Source organism: Labrus bergylta, chromosome 18 (assembly GCF_963930695.1).
Source record: "Labrus bergylta chromosome 18, fLabBer1.1, whole genome shotgun sequence".
NCBI lineage: Eukaryota > Metazoa > Chordata > Actinopteri > Labriformes > Labridae > Labrus > Labrus bergylta.
Window position 1 is genome coordinate 19,730,406 of NC_089212.1, and position 15,483 is coordinate 19,745,888.

Consider the following 15,483-nt stretch of genomic DNA (forward strand, 5'->3'; position numbering starts at 1 on the left):
AGAGGTTGACCACTTGAGAGCGAACTCTTGGTGCATCCAGTGAAAATATTAAAATCTCAGTCTACATATGTGGAGCATTGCAAAGAAAAAAGCTAGTCGATTCGCCGCATTTCCTCTTTTCACTTTTTCTGCTGAGCTAAGCTAAGCTAACCCCTCATAGGCGAATACATATGAAACTCATTTTGCAAATTTTTCTCCAATATTCAACCCTTTAAAAACAAGTTTATATTCTTTATTTTGCCTTGAAGCTCAACATTTCTCAACGGCTGAGTCCGGACCATAATGGCGCCCAGGTCAAGGTTATAATATTAACTTGAACAACCCTGAATTTAAGGACGACATTATGCAACCACGTAGAGCCCAAACAAATCTACTCTGTACCAGACAGCCTGAAAGAAAGTTGGATAACCCACAAAACTGTGACAGAAGTGAGAGATTTATTTAATATTTCAGTAGACGTGTAATAAGGTTTGAAAAACACTCCTGCTTTACCTCAGCGCTGAGTGTTATGACTCGCTGTGGTCGTCGAGTCCAGCTGTTTTAGCGTTTAATAAAAAGGGCGACCACAAAGAGCCGATGGTGACGGCCGAAGCAGAAACTGAATCTCTTCCCAGTGTAACTTCAGATACACACACACACACACACACACACACACACACACACACATAAATACACAGCCCTCTGTCCTCACTGTCCCTCACCTCCTCTCTTTTCTGTTTATGTGCCGCCCACGCACCCTTACTTCCTCTCCTCGTCTGACCTCACATCCTGTCTGTGTCTGACCGCCTGTGTTTGATTACTGAGGACAGCCAGACTGAGCGAGGGAGCGCAACGGATAGCAGGAACAGAAGAGGAATGAGGAGCTGACGAGGGAGGGGGGGGGGAGAGAGAGCAGGAGCAGCAGGGTGAGCCAAAAACAGGCGAGAAGGGGATTTAGAGGAAGAAAGAGAGACAGTGAAGGACAGACTGCTGCGAGAGAGGACGGGCAAGAGGAGTCTGGGTAAGAGATTAGGTACAAAAACACAAGGAAATTGAGAGACAAAGAGCGAGCCAGGGATCAACAGAGAGGAGGGGGGAAAAGAAGAGATGAAACAAGAGAAGGAGTAGATGTGAGGCAAGGATTACACTAACTTTAGTGACATCATCAGTAGGCGCGGGGCACGATGCCCACAGAGAAGTCACCGACTTTTCTTACAAAACAATTGAACTACAGTTTAGCAAGACAACTTTCTAACCTGGAGTTACTCGTTCCTGCTGTCTGACAATGACAAGAAGGACTGACGCTGTGCTACGCTAATTAGCTCTCGCTAACTGGAGCTAATTTGCTCTTAAACGGGCTTTTATTTTGCAGAGAAGCATAGGAGTCACGAGCACGGCAATGTTGTCATCCAGCTGTAAAAGGAAAGACAAGTGTTTATTTCTGCTCGTTTAACTTCGAAATGTTTCATCCGTGAACCGTGCGAACTGTGAGCGGCAAACACACACACACACACACACACACACACACACACACACACACACACACACACACACACACACACTATTTTAAGCTGTGTTACCTCCGACCAAATTTCTATTTTAGAGTCGCAGTTGACATCCATCCAAACATATTTATCTTCAAAGGCATCACCTATGATTTTTTTTTTTTATCAAAGACATCGATTTTTTTCAAACGCAGTTGCTCATCTTTCGCACTTTTGAACTCAAACAGAGGAGTTGCTTGTCTATGCCAGCCTTTTGAAGAGCTCCGACTTGAAGTCAATGAAAACTCTGGACACCTGCAATAACTCCCCCCTCTCCTCAAATGCAATTTAAAGCACTTTTTTTTTTTTTTTACAAACATAATTTGTGCAAAGCTTCCTCTGTTCTCTAAGGGTTTCTCCTTGCTCCACTTCTCCTTCCTCAAATACGCAGACATGCTTACAACAACATATTTCAACGTCACACACCCACACACTTTAAAATTAGTAATGTCACTGGCAAATAGAGTTACAGTACAACTGAGTCACTTTGACAGTGAGGAGGTTGCATTCCTCCTGCATGACGGCCTGTTAGCTCTTAGACGCAGCCTGTCTGCAACTGGGACAAAAAAAGACCTTTAAGGCTGAGAGAAAAAAATTTGAAAAATGTGGCAACGGCCGCTCACTCAGCCCCCGCTCAACACACATACCGGGCCGCAGGGTTGTGTGTGTGTGTGTGTGTGTGTGTGTGTGTGTGTGTGTGGTTAAAAGGGAACAAAGTGAGATATGATACCCACAAGAAGCCTCTAATCAGAGAGAACAAAGGAAAGTGACGGACTCTCGGCTGAAAGGATATTGAGGTAGGGCAACAAAGGTGTGGAGATGAAGGGGAGAGCAGACGGAGGAGGAAAGAGGGGAAGAAGAGGGGACAGGAGAAGAAAGAGGGAAATGGAGGTAGAGAGGGGCCAGACCTCGGATACCACACTATTATCATCTGCTGCATAGTGAGCATTCCATCTGCTCAACAGCTGGGCTACACACACAACCCCCCCCCCCCCCACACACACACACACACACACACACACACACACACACACACACACACACACACACACAAGGCAGAGAAGTCGTTGGGACATGCCTGAAATTATGGTTGTCATGGTGAAGGTTTGGTTCTCATGGCCAGAGCCCTAATCGTTTATAAAGGGGATTAGAGGGAGAGACAGACCAAGAGACTGGCACAGGAAAATGAACAAGAAACAAGAGGAGCAGAGAGGTTGGAGACAAAAATCTGAGTCAAAATTCAATAATAATAAAACTCCAAATCAGACAGAGAGAGACGGACATGCAAATAAGAACTTTGGTTTGGTTATCTTTCTGGAGAAATCTGATTTATTGGACTTAATGTTAATGAGAAATCCAGCTTCCCTAATCCAGGGACGTTATCACAGCTTGATTTCTGCAAGACAAACCTGACTTTTCCCATTTCTCAAAGCCTTCATGTGCATGACAACATGTATTAAAGTAGTTACAGCAGAGAGAGTAAGAAACATGATTTCTGCAAAGTCAAACTTAACATACACTAAAATAAATAAGGCTCAGTTTGAAGGCATTCAATTACATTCTCCAATTCACTGCCATGACTGAATGTCCATCAATAGCTGGGTTTCATGTGTGCATGTAAATGTAGACGCAGAGACACAGAGAGACCTTGTCCACTGCAGCGCTCTCACCATGGAGAGAGATGAGCATCTCCACATGCCAAGCGACACATAAACTCTCTCCGCTTTTCCTAGAAGAGCACGAATGTGTGCGCATGTATGCACACGTGTTTATGTAAGTGTGTACGTGCAGCGAAACAGCACAGCGACCTGGCCAGGCAGTGAAGGATTATGGGGGATGAGTTTCTCAGAACCCTGACCCCATCCAACCCTGCTCAGCCAGAAAAAAGTCTTGAGAGGGAGAGAGATTGAAGACTGGCAGACGGGGTGGAAGACAAATTCACAGACGGAGAGACTGCAGAGGCAGAAAGAAAGATTGACAGTGGTTGAAAAATGAAGAAAGGCTACAAAACACCAGTGCAGACAGATGGGAAGACTGGGACAGAGGAGTCTACGTCTGAATGATTGCTGAAAAAATGCTAATTTGGCCTGTTTGGTTGTGGATTACCACACATCCACATCTAGCTGGCAATATAAAAAAAAGCTTCTGAAGTCTCTTATGTGCCTTAAATTTAAAAAGAATCATGTGGATAAGGGAAATAACATTGATATGTGACTTCTTGTCCAATGCATGCAAAATGCCAACAATTACTGATATCATCATATCATTTTAATCTTCTTTGTGTTGCCTGTTTCAAATTGTAAGAAAGACTCCTGCCTGAATAGACAAACCTCACATTGTAACTTTATTTTCATAGTTATCAGACTTACAAATTGAAAAATATTAAGCGACAGAGGCCAAATAAAACTTACCAGGCGTTTGAGTTGATATATATTCTGTTTGTTACCAAAAAATAGTTATTGATTAGTTGGTTCAATGACCAGAAGTGATTAGTAAATAAGTCAGGAGACTCATATTCCTACATGGATTTAACAGAGCTGCGTGATTGCCATTCAGATATACAGTGTGTTTGCATGACATAAACAACATTGTATGATGTATATGTAAGACTTGCAGAAAGTTTCACAATGCATTCACATTTTTTTTTTGCAATCAATGTACTCGAGGGAGCAGCAGCCCTGCTATAAATCAGTGGTGAATCATTAAGTGGTTATGAATTTAAACACAAAGAAGAGAGTGTATTTTTCTCATAAGCAGTGTCAATAAAGGTTTCTAATAGTTATTTTGCCATGGAAACGTTAATTAAAGACCCATCAGTTTGATCAATTTACATAATAAGAATTGCCCAGTTTATTTTCTGACAAGCTGTTTGTGACAGGATATTAAGCTGGTACTATCAGTAAGTGCCCGTTTGAGCAGAAGTGACCGGAGTACTTATTAATAGGAGAGGCAGATAATTAGCATCTAGTCAAAACTTTGTGCAATCATGCTTCATTTGTGCATTTTGTCTGTTCAATTGATTTTTAAGTTAAAGTCAGATTCAAAGTTTAAAAGTTGTTTTCAATGCAGAAATAGAAACGTGTATTATTATGTAACCTAGTTGTGTTTAACAGCCTGCAGTTGGGTGCTGTAGTTTTATAATGTAGCCAGTTTATCGCTTGTATCACAAGGTTCATTCAGCTGTAAAGCTGGAAATGTCTGCTGTACTCATTGTGATTGGCGAGAACTACCTCCCCTTCTAATCCCTCCAGTCCTGTTACGTGATATCAGCGGGAAAGACATTCCTCTGCTGGTAAAGCCATCCCTTGTTCTCTCGTTTTCTGTACATCCCCTTTTATTTCTGCCGCGTTTATCCCCCAGTTCCTGTCCTTCATTTCTCTGCTTTCCTATTTCCTTTCGTTCTTTTTCTCTACATTTCCTCTTCTAGTCTCTTTCTTCCACTCCACTGCCCTCCATCTTGCCCTACAAACATGGCCGTATTTGGGTTTGTGGGAAGGGGATCGGAGTGTGTGGGTGTGGGTAGGGTGGGGTGGGTTGGGGGCTGAGATTATCACCATGGCGATCCACATCAAAACAGTCCACTAAGGGATGGGTGGGAGAGTGTTCGCACATTTCCAGTCCTGTTAGAGCAGGAGGAGGGTCGTGAGGAGGATGTTAATATAAGGGCTGAGTCATGAGTCGGTCAAAGGCTACCAGAGCTAACAAGGGTGACATCACCAAAACATTACAGGACGTTGTGCTTTTATAAGCCGCCTTATAACGCTGTCATTGTTCTAAAATTGTCAGTTCATTGGTGCTGAAATTTAATTAGTAGGAAACTCTGTAAGGGTCAAGTATAACACAGTGCAGAAAGCAAACCCTGCATCCCTAACAAAGAAGAAACACACTGGTGTCATCTGCATAGAAAAATACATTCTTATTTACAGTATAATACTGTTTTTTGTCACCTGATGTTTTAAACTCCTTTGTACTCATTACTTAAAACATATTTTCTGATTAATTTTAACTATTTTCTTCAACTGTCTAATAAGGCACCCTTTATAGATGAGTTTATGAGTTGCAATTTATGTTTAAATCTACCATAACTTATTTTTATTTCCAGGCTTTTACTGATACTTAACTGTACACATCTGAGATCCTTTGACCAATGACAGGGAAAACCTTTTTTACCACAAATTACGCCATTAGTTGATAAATCGTTTAACCAAAATAAAAAAAGGTGCCTTATAAGACAATGGCACCCACAATGCTCACGCTGCTTTCTCCTTAATAAAAGTTAGGTTTTTTCTAACTGTGCTGCTGAAGGATAACTTGTCTTCACTGCATATCTTTCCACTGTAGCTTAATATCATCTGTTTGAAGTTGTTCTTGTTTCACCAACGCCATTCACTTAAACTCTTCCATATCGCATTACTTTTCGTAATATTTAGACTTTTTGCTGCAACTCAAAAATATGTTTATTTGCCTCTTCCACTGATACCTCTACTGCATGTGGTATCTTAAGGAAGGCACAAATTAAGTGGAGAGTAATTTCTCACATAGTACATTTTTCCTGATAAATATCTTCTTGTTCAGGTTGTTGAAAGTGTACTTGTGCTGGTACTGTAATAAGATGGTATTAAGACTGGCAAAAGTCTGAAAAAGAAAGCAAACTGAGACTTTAACATGACAGGTGAAGATGAATTGTAGATATATATATGACACCATCGTTGACAGACGATTAAATCCTAGTCGGGTTATCCATGTTTCCAAACATCCTTTTTGGCAGATTGTCATTACGTTTGGCAAGAACGGAAAATCTTTAGAAATTTCTTTGGTTTAGAGTCACTATGTCAACAGTGATGATACATGAATTGTTTTCCCTTATTTTCGTTGCTAAGATGATTGTGCAACTGAAAATTGAACCCCTTTGAGATTTTAAAAAGCACATCAGGAAAAAATAAAAAACTTAAATACAATTTTAAGCTATAGAGAACGTTTAAGTTAAAAGTTTCCTCTACATTTACAACACTTGGGAATGACGTAGAATCAAAGATGGAGGCGCTGAGGGTGCTGGCCCATCTGTTACTGCTGAATTCCCAGTTTTCTCGGGAGTGAGAGACAGGATCTGCGGTGGTGATGATGCAGAGCCAAGATGGAGGAACAGTGGGGACGAGGCCCACATCTGTTTCTGCTCAGCAAGCTGCACAGTTCTAAGGAAAACGGGCCTGTGGAGCTGACTTTAGTGGGGAATGGACACTGTGCTCGCCAAGTCAGCCTGCTGCCTTACTGGCACTGGGGCAATAGCCACACACACACACACACACACACGCACACACATAGCAAGGGCATCAAGGGCAAAGCGTGGGCGGCCGTGTGTGTGCGTATGTGTGTGTGTGTGTGTGTGTGTGTGTGGTATTCAGGGTTGGACCGTACTCGGATGCGTCGAGCCAAGCAGCAACTTAGTCGGAATGTTTGTACTCTGCTCTTAAACTCTCCGTCTCTCTCTGTCTTTTCATTTCTCTGTTCTCTGTGATGTCGGACGTCTGCTTCTTTTTTTTTTTCTCTTAACAAACCCTCTCTATCCATCTCCCTCCTCTCTCTCATCTGTCCTTCAAATCTGCATTCCTCTGCCCTCCCTCTTCCTCCGCTACCTCCCGCCAATCCTCTGGACCCTCATGCTCTGATTGTTTTACAGGAAGCCCAGTCACGGGGTGTTTGTGCATACGTCTGAGTGTGAGAGTGTGTGTAGGTGTGTGTGTGTGTGTGTGTGTGTGTGTGTGTGTTGTGTGGTATATATCTAGCTGACTCAGCCTGATCTCCAGCCCAGTACTGAGATCCTGGCAGACCAGAACAGACAACAGACGACACACTGACATGCTCCTGTCTGTCATGTGTGTTATTGTGTGTTTGAGTGCAACAGAATGTGCAACATGAAACTGTTAAACTCAAACGCTGAGCTGTTGACATTACTTGTCTTTTCCTGCTTTGGCGCACATCTAATAAGACTCTCTGTTTACATGTAAGCCTGGAGTGTGTTTGAGTGTGTGCGTGCTCTAAGAAGCAGTGCACACTAACTCCTCTGTGCATGTTTTGTATCTGTATATGACCATATTTGTGCAAACCGTCTAATTAAGTATACATGTGCCGGTTAAAAAGCATTTCAGTATGTGACTAATAATGTTTTCTCGCTTACATCTAGTGCTGTCTAACCATTACAAAATTCTGTTTTATCAGCACATGTTAATAGAGATCATGTTGTCCCTGGAACAATACACGGGAAAAGGATAGAAAAGGACAACAACAGCGTGTCTCCATGACAACTGACAGCATGTTCAGTTCACTTTGTGATACAAAAAAAATGTTGCTTAGGAACTTTTTAGTCAGTGAGCATAACAAACTAAATTTCTCTCATCTCTGTTGGCATAAGGAAGATATCTCGACAGCAGAAATCCAAAAATCTACACTGACTAAAGAGGGGGAAACGGCCCAAAAACATTTCTGGTAAAAGAAACAGACTGCAAGTTTTCAAACAATGCAAATTTAAAAACAGATGCAAAAAATCGACAAAAAGATTTATACTTAATCACTCTAAAATAAGCACATTAAACAATTTCTAATTTAAAAAAAATGTTCGATAAGCATTAATATACAGCTGCATGATAATGTTGTCAACGTCCCAAACTTTGTTCTTTGTAGCTCATTTGAATACAGCTAAGATTTTACAAACATCTTTTGGATTTAGGAAACAGGCATGCACCCACAGCTGCCACATATGTACATTACCTCTGATCTGACGCCATGCTGAGAAGGACTGAAGCTATTTTTTATGAGGAGGGTAAATTTAAAGAGGCGTTTGACAGCTACAAAGAGCGAGTGGATGACCTAATGTGTCTCTTTATGCTTTTTCTGTCATCACTTCTGCAGAAGAACACGTGTTATATGTGTGTGTATTTGTGGATAAATGAGATATTCTGCTCTTTTTAATAACTCGGGCGTACATCTGATGTGTTAAAAGACATTTCATGAGAGAGGAGCAGCGTCCTCATGTCTTTGCTAAAAGCACTTTTTATACGTGTGTGTGTGTGTGTGTGAGTGTGTGTGTGAGATAAGGCGGTGGTGTCTGAATCTTAGCTCAAAGGTTTCCTTCATCTCAAGCAGGGCCCTACAGGTATGTGCCTCTCCTCCCCCTCCTGTCTCCCCTCTCAACCTCACCCCCCACCTCCCCCACCCCCACCTGTGGCTCAGCCTCCACTAACAAGGCTGGTATTGTAGCGAGGGTAAAACGATAGCGCTCAGGGACGGGTTCAGCTATGTGGTTACCCAGACAACCCCTCTTGTGCCCCCCCCACCCCCCCACCCCCCCTCCCTCCACACCTTCCCACCTCAACAGCCCTCCCCCCAAATGGATCCCTTCACCCCAGTGAGGCTGCATGCTTCCATTCATTTTTTTTTTTTGACTTTCTTTGAGATACAAAAATGAGAAAGAGGACGAAAGGTGTGTTTTATCTGGCCTGCCTGAATGCTGAGGAGGACTGAGGACTGAGGCTGAAGCGGACAAAGGGGGGGGGGGGGGTCAGCAAGGACAGATGGAATATGGAAAGGGAATGAGACCCTGCACTGATAGCCAAAAAAGTAAGAAATAAAAGAACCACAACTTTTAGATTTGTCAATTCTGATTCATTTTGATCATTCAAGCATCTGTTGTGTGTATGTAGTGTGTGCAGTGCTGGTTTGTGTCCTTATTGCATCAAATATATTTATGAAGAAAACTTTCCAACACACTGTGAAGCGAGTGCCAAATCAGCTTTTTTTTGTGAGGGTCTGACCTACCTTGTGTGTGTGTGTCTGGTTCACTGTTTCGTGGACTGCTGCGGAGTCGTCTCTCCGGCTTCTTCCCACCTGGGCTGCCGACTCCGCCCCCCGACCCCACTGACCCGAGCGACGGGGCGTGTGATTTGTTGCTGCGTCACAAACAAATGTGTAACATGTTAGTCACAATAAAACTTATAATCTTGCATTTCAATATTCCATTCAGACTCATGACCAGGTAAAGTTTCTACTGCAGGGATCGAACCACTTGAGATTTTATAGACTTTAAAAAACTAAAAAAACAACCTTGATTGTACTGATACAACTTTTTCTGATACAACACCTCAACTCAGTGTCATGATTAAAAACCAGTGCAATCCCTTTTCCCATATATTCAAGTTTTTGTGCACATTTGAAGTCAGGGATGCTGTGGCACAGTTACTGATAGCAGAAACAAAAAACTACATAAATATAAGAAAATATAAGTAATGTGTAGCAGTCAAGTCGGGGCTTATGCCTGATCGTTCCTGATTAAATCAGCATCATTGCTGACATCGCGTTGGCAGACTAAAGCAGCTATTATAGCAACCACATGACTGTGTGTAATTGATGAGAAAGTTAAAAGTGTTCAAAAACAAAACTCACTGTTTCTCAGTAGGGATTTGTTGTTCTGCATACCACAATAAAAAGGTAAAATAGTTTCCACTGGAGATGCTACCCTTTTCTTGAAATTAAATATCTCTCTCTTTAAATGAACAACTTACCTCCGTGAAGTACATTCAGCTCTTAATAATTAAAACGACTCTTAAAAACAGGAGCAGTATGTTCACCTGTATCCGTTGTGTGCTGGCCCCAGGCTGCCCTTATACAGAGTGGAGGGAGGAGAGTTAAGTCGATTCTGTCGCTCTAGTTGTCTCTGTTCCTTTATCTTTTTGGGCTGTGGCTTACTGTAGTCCTCTCTGCCTATGAAGTTAGACATCCCGTAAACTGGGATGATTTCTGAAGGATGGGAGGAAAGGAGAATGTATGTCAGACTCAAAGATCTGTGTGAAGTTTATCTTTAATTAGATTAATAATATATATTTTTATTACTCATAAAACCAAGCCAAGAAATCTTTGCAGTAGAATAAACGTGCAGTCAGCATGTCCGTACCTGGATCTCCATACATGGGGGGAAGGTGGTGCTGGTAGTACTGGTGGGGGGGCAGCTCCCCGGGACTGACAGGGGGGTAAAAAGAGTGGGAGTTGGGGATGAAATGAGGGTGGGTCAGGTAAGGGGGCAGGTGGTGTGTGGGAGAGAGGGCCGGAGAGTAAGAGGGAGGGTAACACTCTGGAGACTGGGGGGTCACAACCACCCGGCGGACCCCTGTGTTATCCTCCAGCACCTGCAGGAGACAAGGAGAGAGGAGAAACAGCAGTGAGGTTAAGCAGTATATATATATTTATATATATATATGTTACAGGAATTTCACAGTTAACAGTAAACTTAGAGATTTTGCACTCTGTCGTCTACAAATGGCAGTCAGACTGAGTTGTTTCAACTTTAGTACCAACAAATCAAGTCAGGACAGGTGAGTGAACTGTGAGCAGACTGTGCCGCCGCTGCAGGCAATGTGCCTCTCATTTTTAAATTTCAATTGGGCAAGACATTAAAATTCAATTTGAAACAAGAGGATAATGTGCTGCTAATTAAAAAGAGGTAGTTATTCTATAGTGTCCACCGGTTATTTAGGTTAAAAACACATAGATGTCAAAGGTTTTATGTAGAAAACTTACTTAAACGACCTCAATATAATAATAATAACGTGAACTTCAGTATTTAAGGACATTCCCTTGTGAACTCAGTTGTATGAGGAGATCAGAAACACTCACAATTCTGTACATTTACAGCTAACAGTCGGTTAGCTTAACAGTTGGACAAATAAGGAAATGACTAGCTCACCAACACCTCTAAACCTCACAACATAACAAGCTAAATATAGCCTACATAAAGTGACCACTTAAAGTCCACAAAAATGTTTTTACAATGATACATACATATCAGGGTTAGCCTATCTGAGGAGTTTTTCCTTTTTTCCAGGGAAAACCGTGCTGTCACCTTGAGTTAACTAAATTCAGGATAGCTGTAACCTTTGTCCTGGTGTTAAGCTAACCAAACTGTCTTCTGCCTTCAGCTTCTTATTGACCAATGAGAGTCGTATCACTCTTCTCATCCAACTTGTGGTATGAAAACTAGTCAATACATTTTAATTTATTGTCCAACTATAGTCCTATAAAGTTTAAACAGTCTGTCTATAAAGGTCCCAGAGCGGTCTGCTCTTACAAAAATGATGCTGTCAATCATTTTGTAAGAGCTGCTCTGTTGAATGGGGGATATCTAATAAGGGAATGAATTAGATGATTAATTAAACAACTGAGGCATTGTGCTCACAGGACGCTGCGGCCCTTTAAGAGGGGAAAACAAGAGCTGCAATGTTGTCATCAGATGGTCTGCAGATTTCAATAACAAAAAACTTTCAAAGAACTGCCTCAAATTAACATAGATGCCATACATGTGTTCACTTTCACATTCTTGGAGACACACACACACACACACACACACACACACACACACACACACACACACACAGACACACACACACACACACACACACACACAGACACACACATGCATTCCAACTATTCAGACACTTTCACAGGCCTGCATTCCAAGCAGAGAGCAAACACACGCTCCCTGCAGAGAGGGGGAAGTCATCTGATGGTCCCCAACAACAACAACAACAAAAAAAACACTACCCCCAAACCCCCCCCCCCACACACACACACACACACACACACACACACACACCCGTACACTGAACTCAGTGCCAGAATACGACAGTAAAAGAAAGAAGAGAAAGTGTTAAAACAGGGTCTGGGTGGGAGGAAGATGGTTGCAAAACTAATCCAAGTGTGAAAAGTGGGAGTGGGGGGAGAGCAGAAGAAGAGGGGGGGGGGGGGGGGGGGAGGAAGAAGAGGAGGCCCCCTTATTTGCCCCTAACCCCCTTCCCCGGCTGCAGAGGAGAAAAACAGATTGTTGACAGGAAAACAAGGGCAAAGTCCCTGCAAGAGTACATGTGGATTCGACTTACGTGCCCACGCAACATTTACTGGCAAGGACACACACACACTCATACACTCACTCCCACAGACACACATTCCATCTAATACAAACTGGAAGAGACCCACAAATATGCATGCACATGTGCACTCACACACCCACAATCACAATGCAGCCATTAGTACAAACCACGAAGGATACACACTCGAACACACACGCGCAAAATCCAATCAGTCAATGCACAACTTTCCACCACAGCGCTCTTTCTCCATCCATCCATCCATCCATCCTTTCTTCCACCCAAAAAACCCTACCCACCCACCCAGCAGTGCCTGTCTCCACTATCAGCCTTGTTTATGCGAGAGTGACAGTGTTTCCCGCTCACACTTGGCTCAGTCCCTGCTAGCGCACACACACCCACACACCCACACACACATGCAAACACAAACACACACCCCCGCTGAGCCAATGACCTGGCTTCCACTGGCATAGGAGCACAATGTCACCACATGCAGGCCGCAGATGTGTTTGTTACACTATATTTGTGAGGACAGATGTGCTGACACGTGTTGATTCACGCCAACGACACCGACTCCGAGCCGACTAATCATGTCAAACGTTATTGTTAGACCTATTTTTTGAAGGCCAACAGATTAACCCCGAACTTTCTATTCTGTTCTTGCGAGGACATTCTGACATCGACAAACACACGATAAACTACGCACAACTTTTTAAGTGTTAAAGTTTTGCATTTGACATGTTTTACGTTCAGTTTGACTCGACTCCATCCCCCTCTGCTTCGACAGCCTGGGTGAAAGGGATCATCTTATGACCTTATTATCTTTAATAATCAAACACTGTACTGACCAGTGAAGTGACATTGGCTCCTTATGGCTGCATCAACCACGTAAGCTCAACTTTGGAAGCATTCATATTCTTCAAGATATTGATTTTGAATGTTGTTTTTTCAGTTCATAATGACATATTATAGATTTGATAAAGATGGCTTCAGATGTGAATTGTGCTACAGAAGGGCATGGTGGCCCATGATTTGCCAATTGTATAGGCCTGCATTAGGAAAGTCAGAATCACAAATTTCCTCTTCCCTCCCTAAACCCATAAATCAGTACATTTCTGTTCTGCTAACAGGGAGCTAATGCTAATGGAGGCTGCCTTGGTCTAACTGGTGAAGCCATGACAGGCGTAATGACTTTTTGCAGGGCACAAGTTTAACAAGAAATAGTCCCAGCTCTTTCTAAATAACACTTTCCCTTCTTTGATGATGACAACTCAACCTATGGATGTCTGATGTTGTAAATATGTAAAAAAAAAAAAATTATTAAAATTTCTCATGTTGGACAATCATACCTATCTGCAATGTATCTTTTTATTTATTTAAAATACATATTGTTGCATTTCAGGAGTTAAGTGTTGCAACACACCATAAGGCTGCTCCACTGCCATCAGCAAACTGACACCTCATTCAATAAATACTGAATATATATCCTTGGAATGTGAGGCATGTTTTTACCTACTTCAATATGTGATCACATGATGGCAAAAAATAAATACATTCAGAAAAGAAACCATGAGCTAATTCCATTTCAGTTTCACAAACACACACAGTGTTGGGAGTGTCAGACTCTTGATGGAAAAAAACAAACACACAAACTGACCTGTGAGATGTATCCTGGGGGGACGTGGATGGGGGGGATTGATCCATTTGGGGACATCATGGGGACCTCAGCAGGACCTGTGAGGGAGGGGAAGAGATATTTATTTAACCTGGCAAGCAGCTGATGCTAACGTTAATTTGTCAATCAGCAGTACACATGCAGGGACACAAACACAGCCCCACACACACACACACACACACACACACACACACACTGAGGGGCTCAACACCTCATTGTGAAAGGCCCTTTATACTTTATTCAAGAGGATCAACTGGTAGGTTTACATCAGAGGTCCACATTAAAGGTTGTTTAAGATTAAAGTTTCAATGACTTTGAGAAGAAGAAAGAGTTTCTTTGTGTAGCATGGATGTATTTATTTCCCAACTTGTTTTGTCCTTTAGTCTTTTTTCTTCATCAGTGTCTCTTTGTATTGACTTCATAGATCATTCTTACTACTCAAATAAAAACTACAAAACGTTTTTACAATGGCACATCCGCTCTTTCAGAACAGTGTGATTTTGTTCTACTTTGAAGTCTGCTTTAAACAGTAGACACAGCACAGGACTGCTCCCTGAAGAGAAAACCTCTGCTAAGACGAAGAAGAAGGAGAAGAAGAAGAAGCACAGAGAAAAAAAAAGAAGCAAAGAGGGTTTAATAGAATTAGCAGATTGAAAAAGATGTTGCTTTTTCCACTTTTCAGAACCTTCTCGTTCTCTCCTCCCATCCCTCCTCCACCACCCCCAAAATCTCTCAATCTCTCCCTTTTTTCCTCCTCCCTTCCCTTCCCTCTCTCTCTCTCTCTCTGTGTGATGGAGGTCTGCGGCTGGTAAAGTCATTGGGACCCCAGTGGGACAGCTGGAAGCAGACCTGACCTCTGAATAAATCACATTGTGCGCAAACACACACAAGCACACACACACACACACACACACACACACACAAACAAAAACACAGAGTACCTTAATACCTTAAACCTAAAACACAAGTAAGAAGCCAATAACATCTGGACACCTATCACGTTAAGGAATGTCTTCTTGTTGTTGTTTTGAAGATTTATTTTGGGGCTTTTTATGCTTTTATTTAGAGACAGGACAGTGGATAGAGTTAGAAATCAGGGAGAGAGAGAGCGAGAGAGAGGGGAGCAATATGCGGGAAAGGAGCCACAGGTCGGATTTGAACCCCGGCCGCACGCTTTAAGCACTAGTGCCTCTTTACATGCGTTCTCACCACTCCAATCCATCTTAAAACATTGCTCACTTCAAAGTACAATTTCAACCAAATCCCACTCTTCTTTTTAAAAATGTCGGTGAACAGAACCTTAAACTCCTGCTTTTATCACTCCATCAGTTTTCATCCAATCCTCTCTATCTTTCATTCAGACTTTTATCATACT

General features: G+C 42.3%; 1 protein-coding gene across 3 annotated transcripts in view; it reads right to left on the bottom strand.

Moving 5' to 3' along the window:
• Positions 1-15,483, bottom strand: part of fndc3ba (fibronectin type III domain containing 3Ba) — a 101,427-nt gene that overhangs the window by 38,288 nt on the left and 47,656 nt on the right. For all 3 annotated transcript variants that reach the window (XM_065966694.1, XM_065966692.1, XM_065966693.1), the window contains exons 4-7: positions 14,091-14,167; positions 10,468-10,699; positions 10,145-10,313; positions 9,336-9,466 (exon numbers count right to left, since the gene is read on the bottom strand). In XM_065966694.1, coding sequence (XP_065822766.1) covers positions 9,336-9,466; positions 10,145-10,313; positions 10,468-10,699; positions 14,091-14,167 — 609 coding nt within the window. The remainder of the gene's footprint in view (positions 1-9,335; positions 9,467-10,144; positions 10,314-10,467; positions 10,700-14,090; positions 14,168-15,483) is intronic.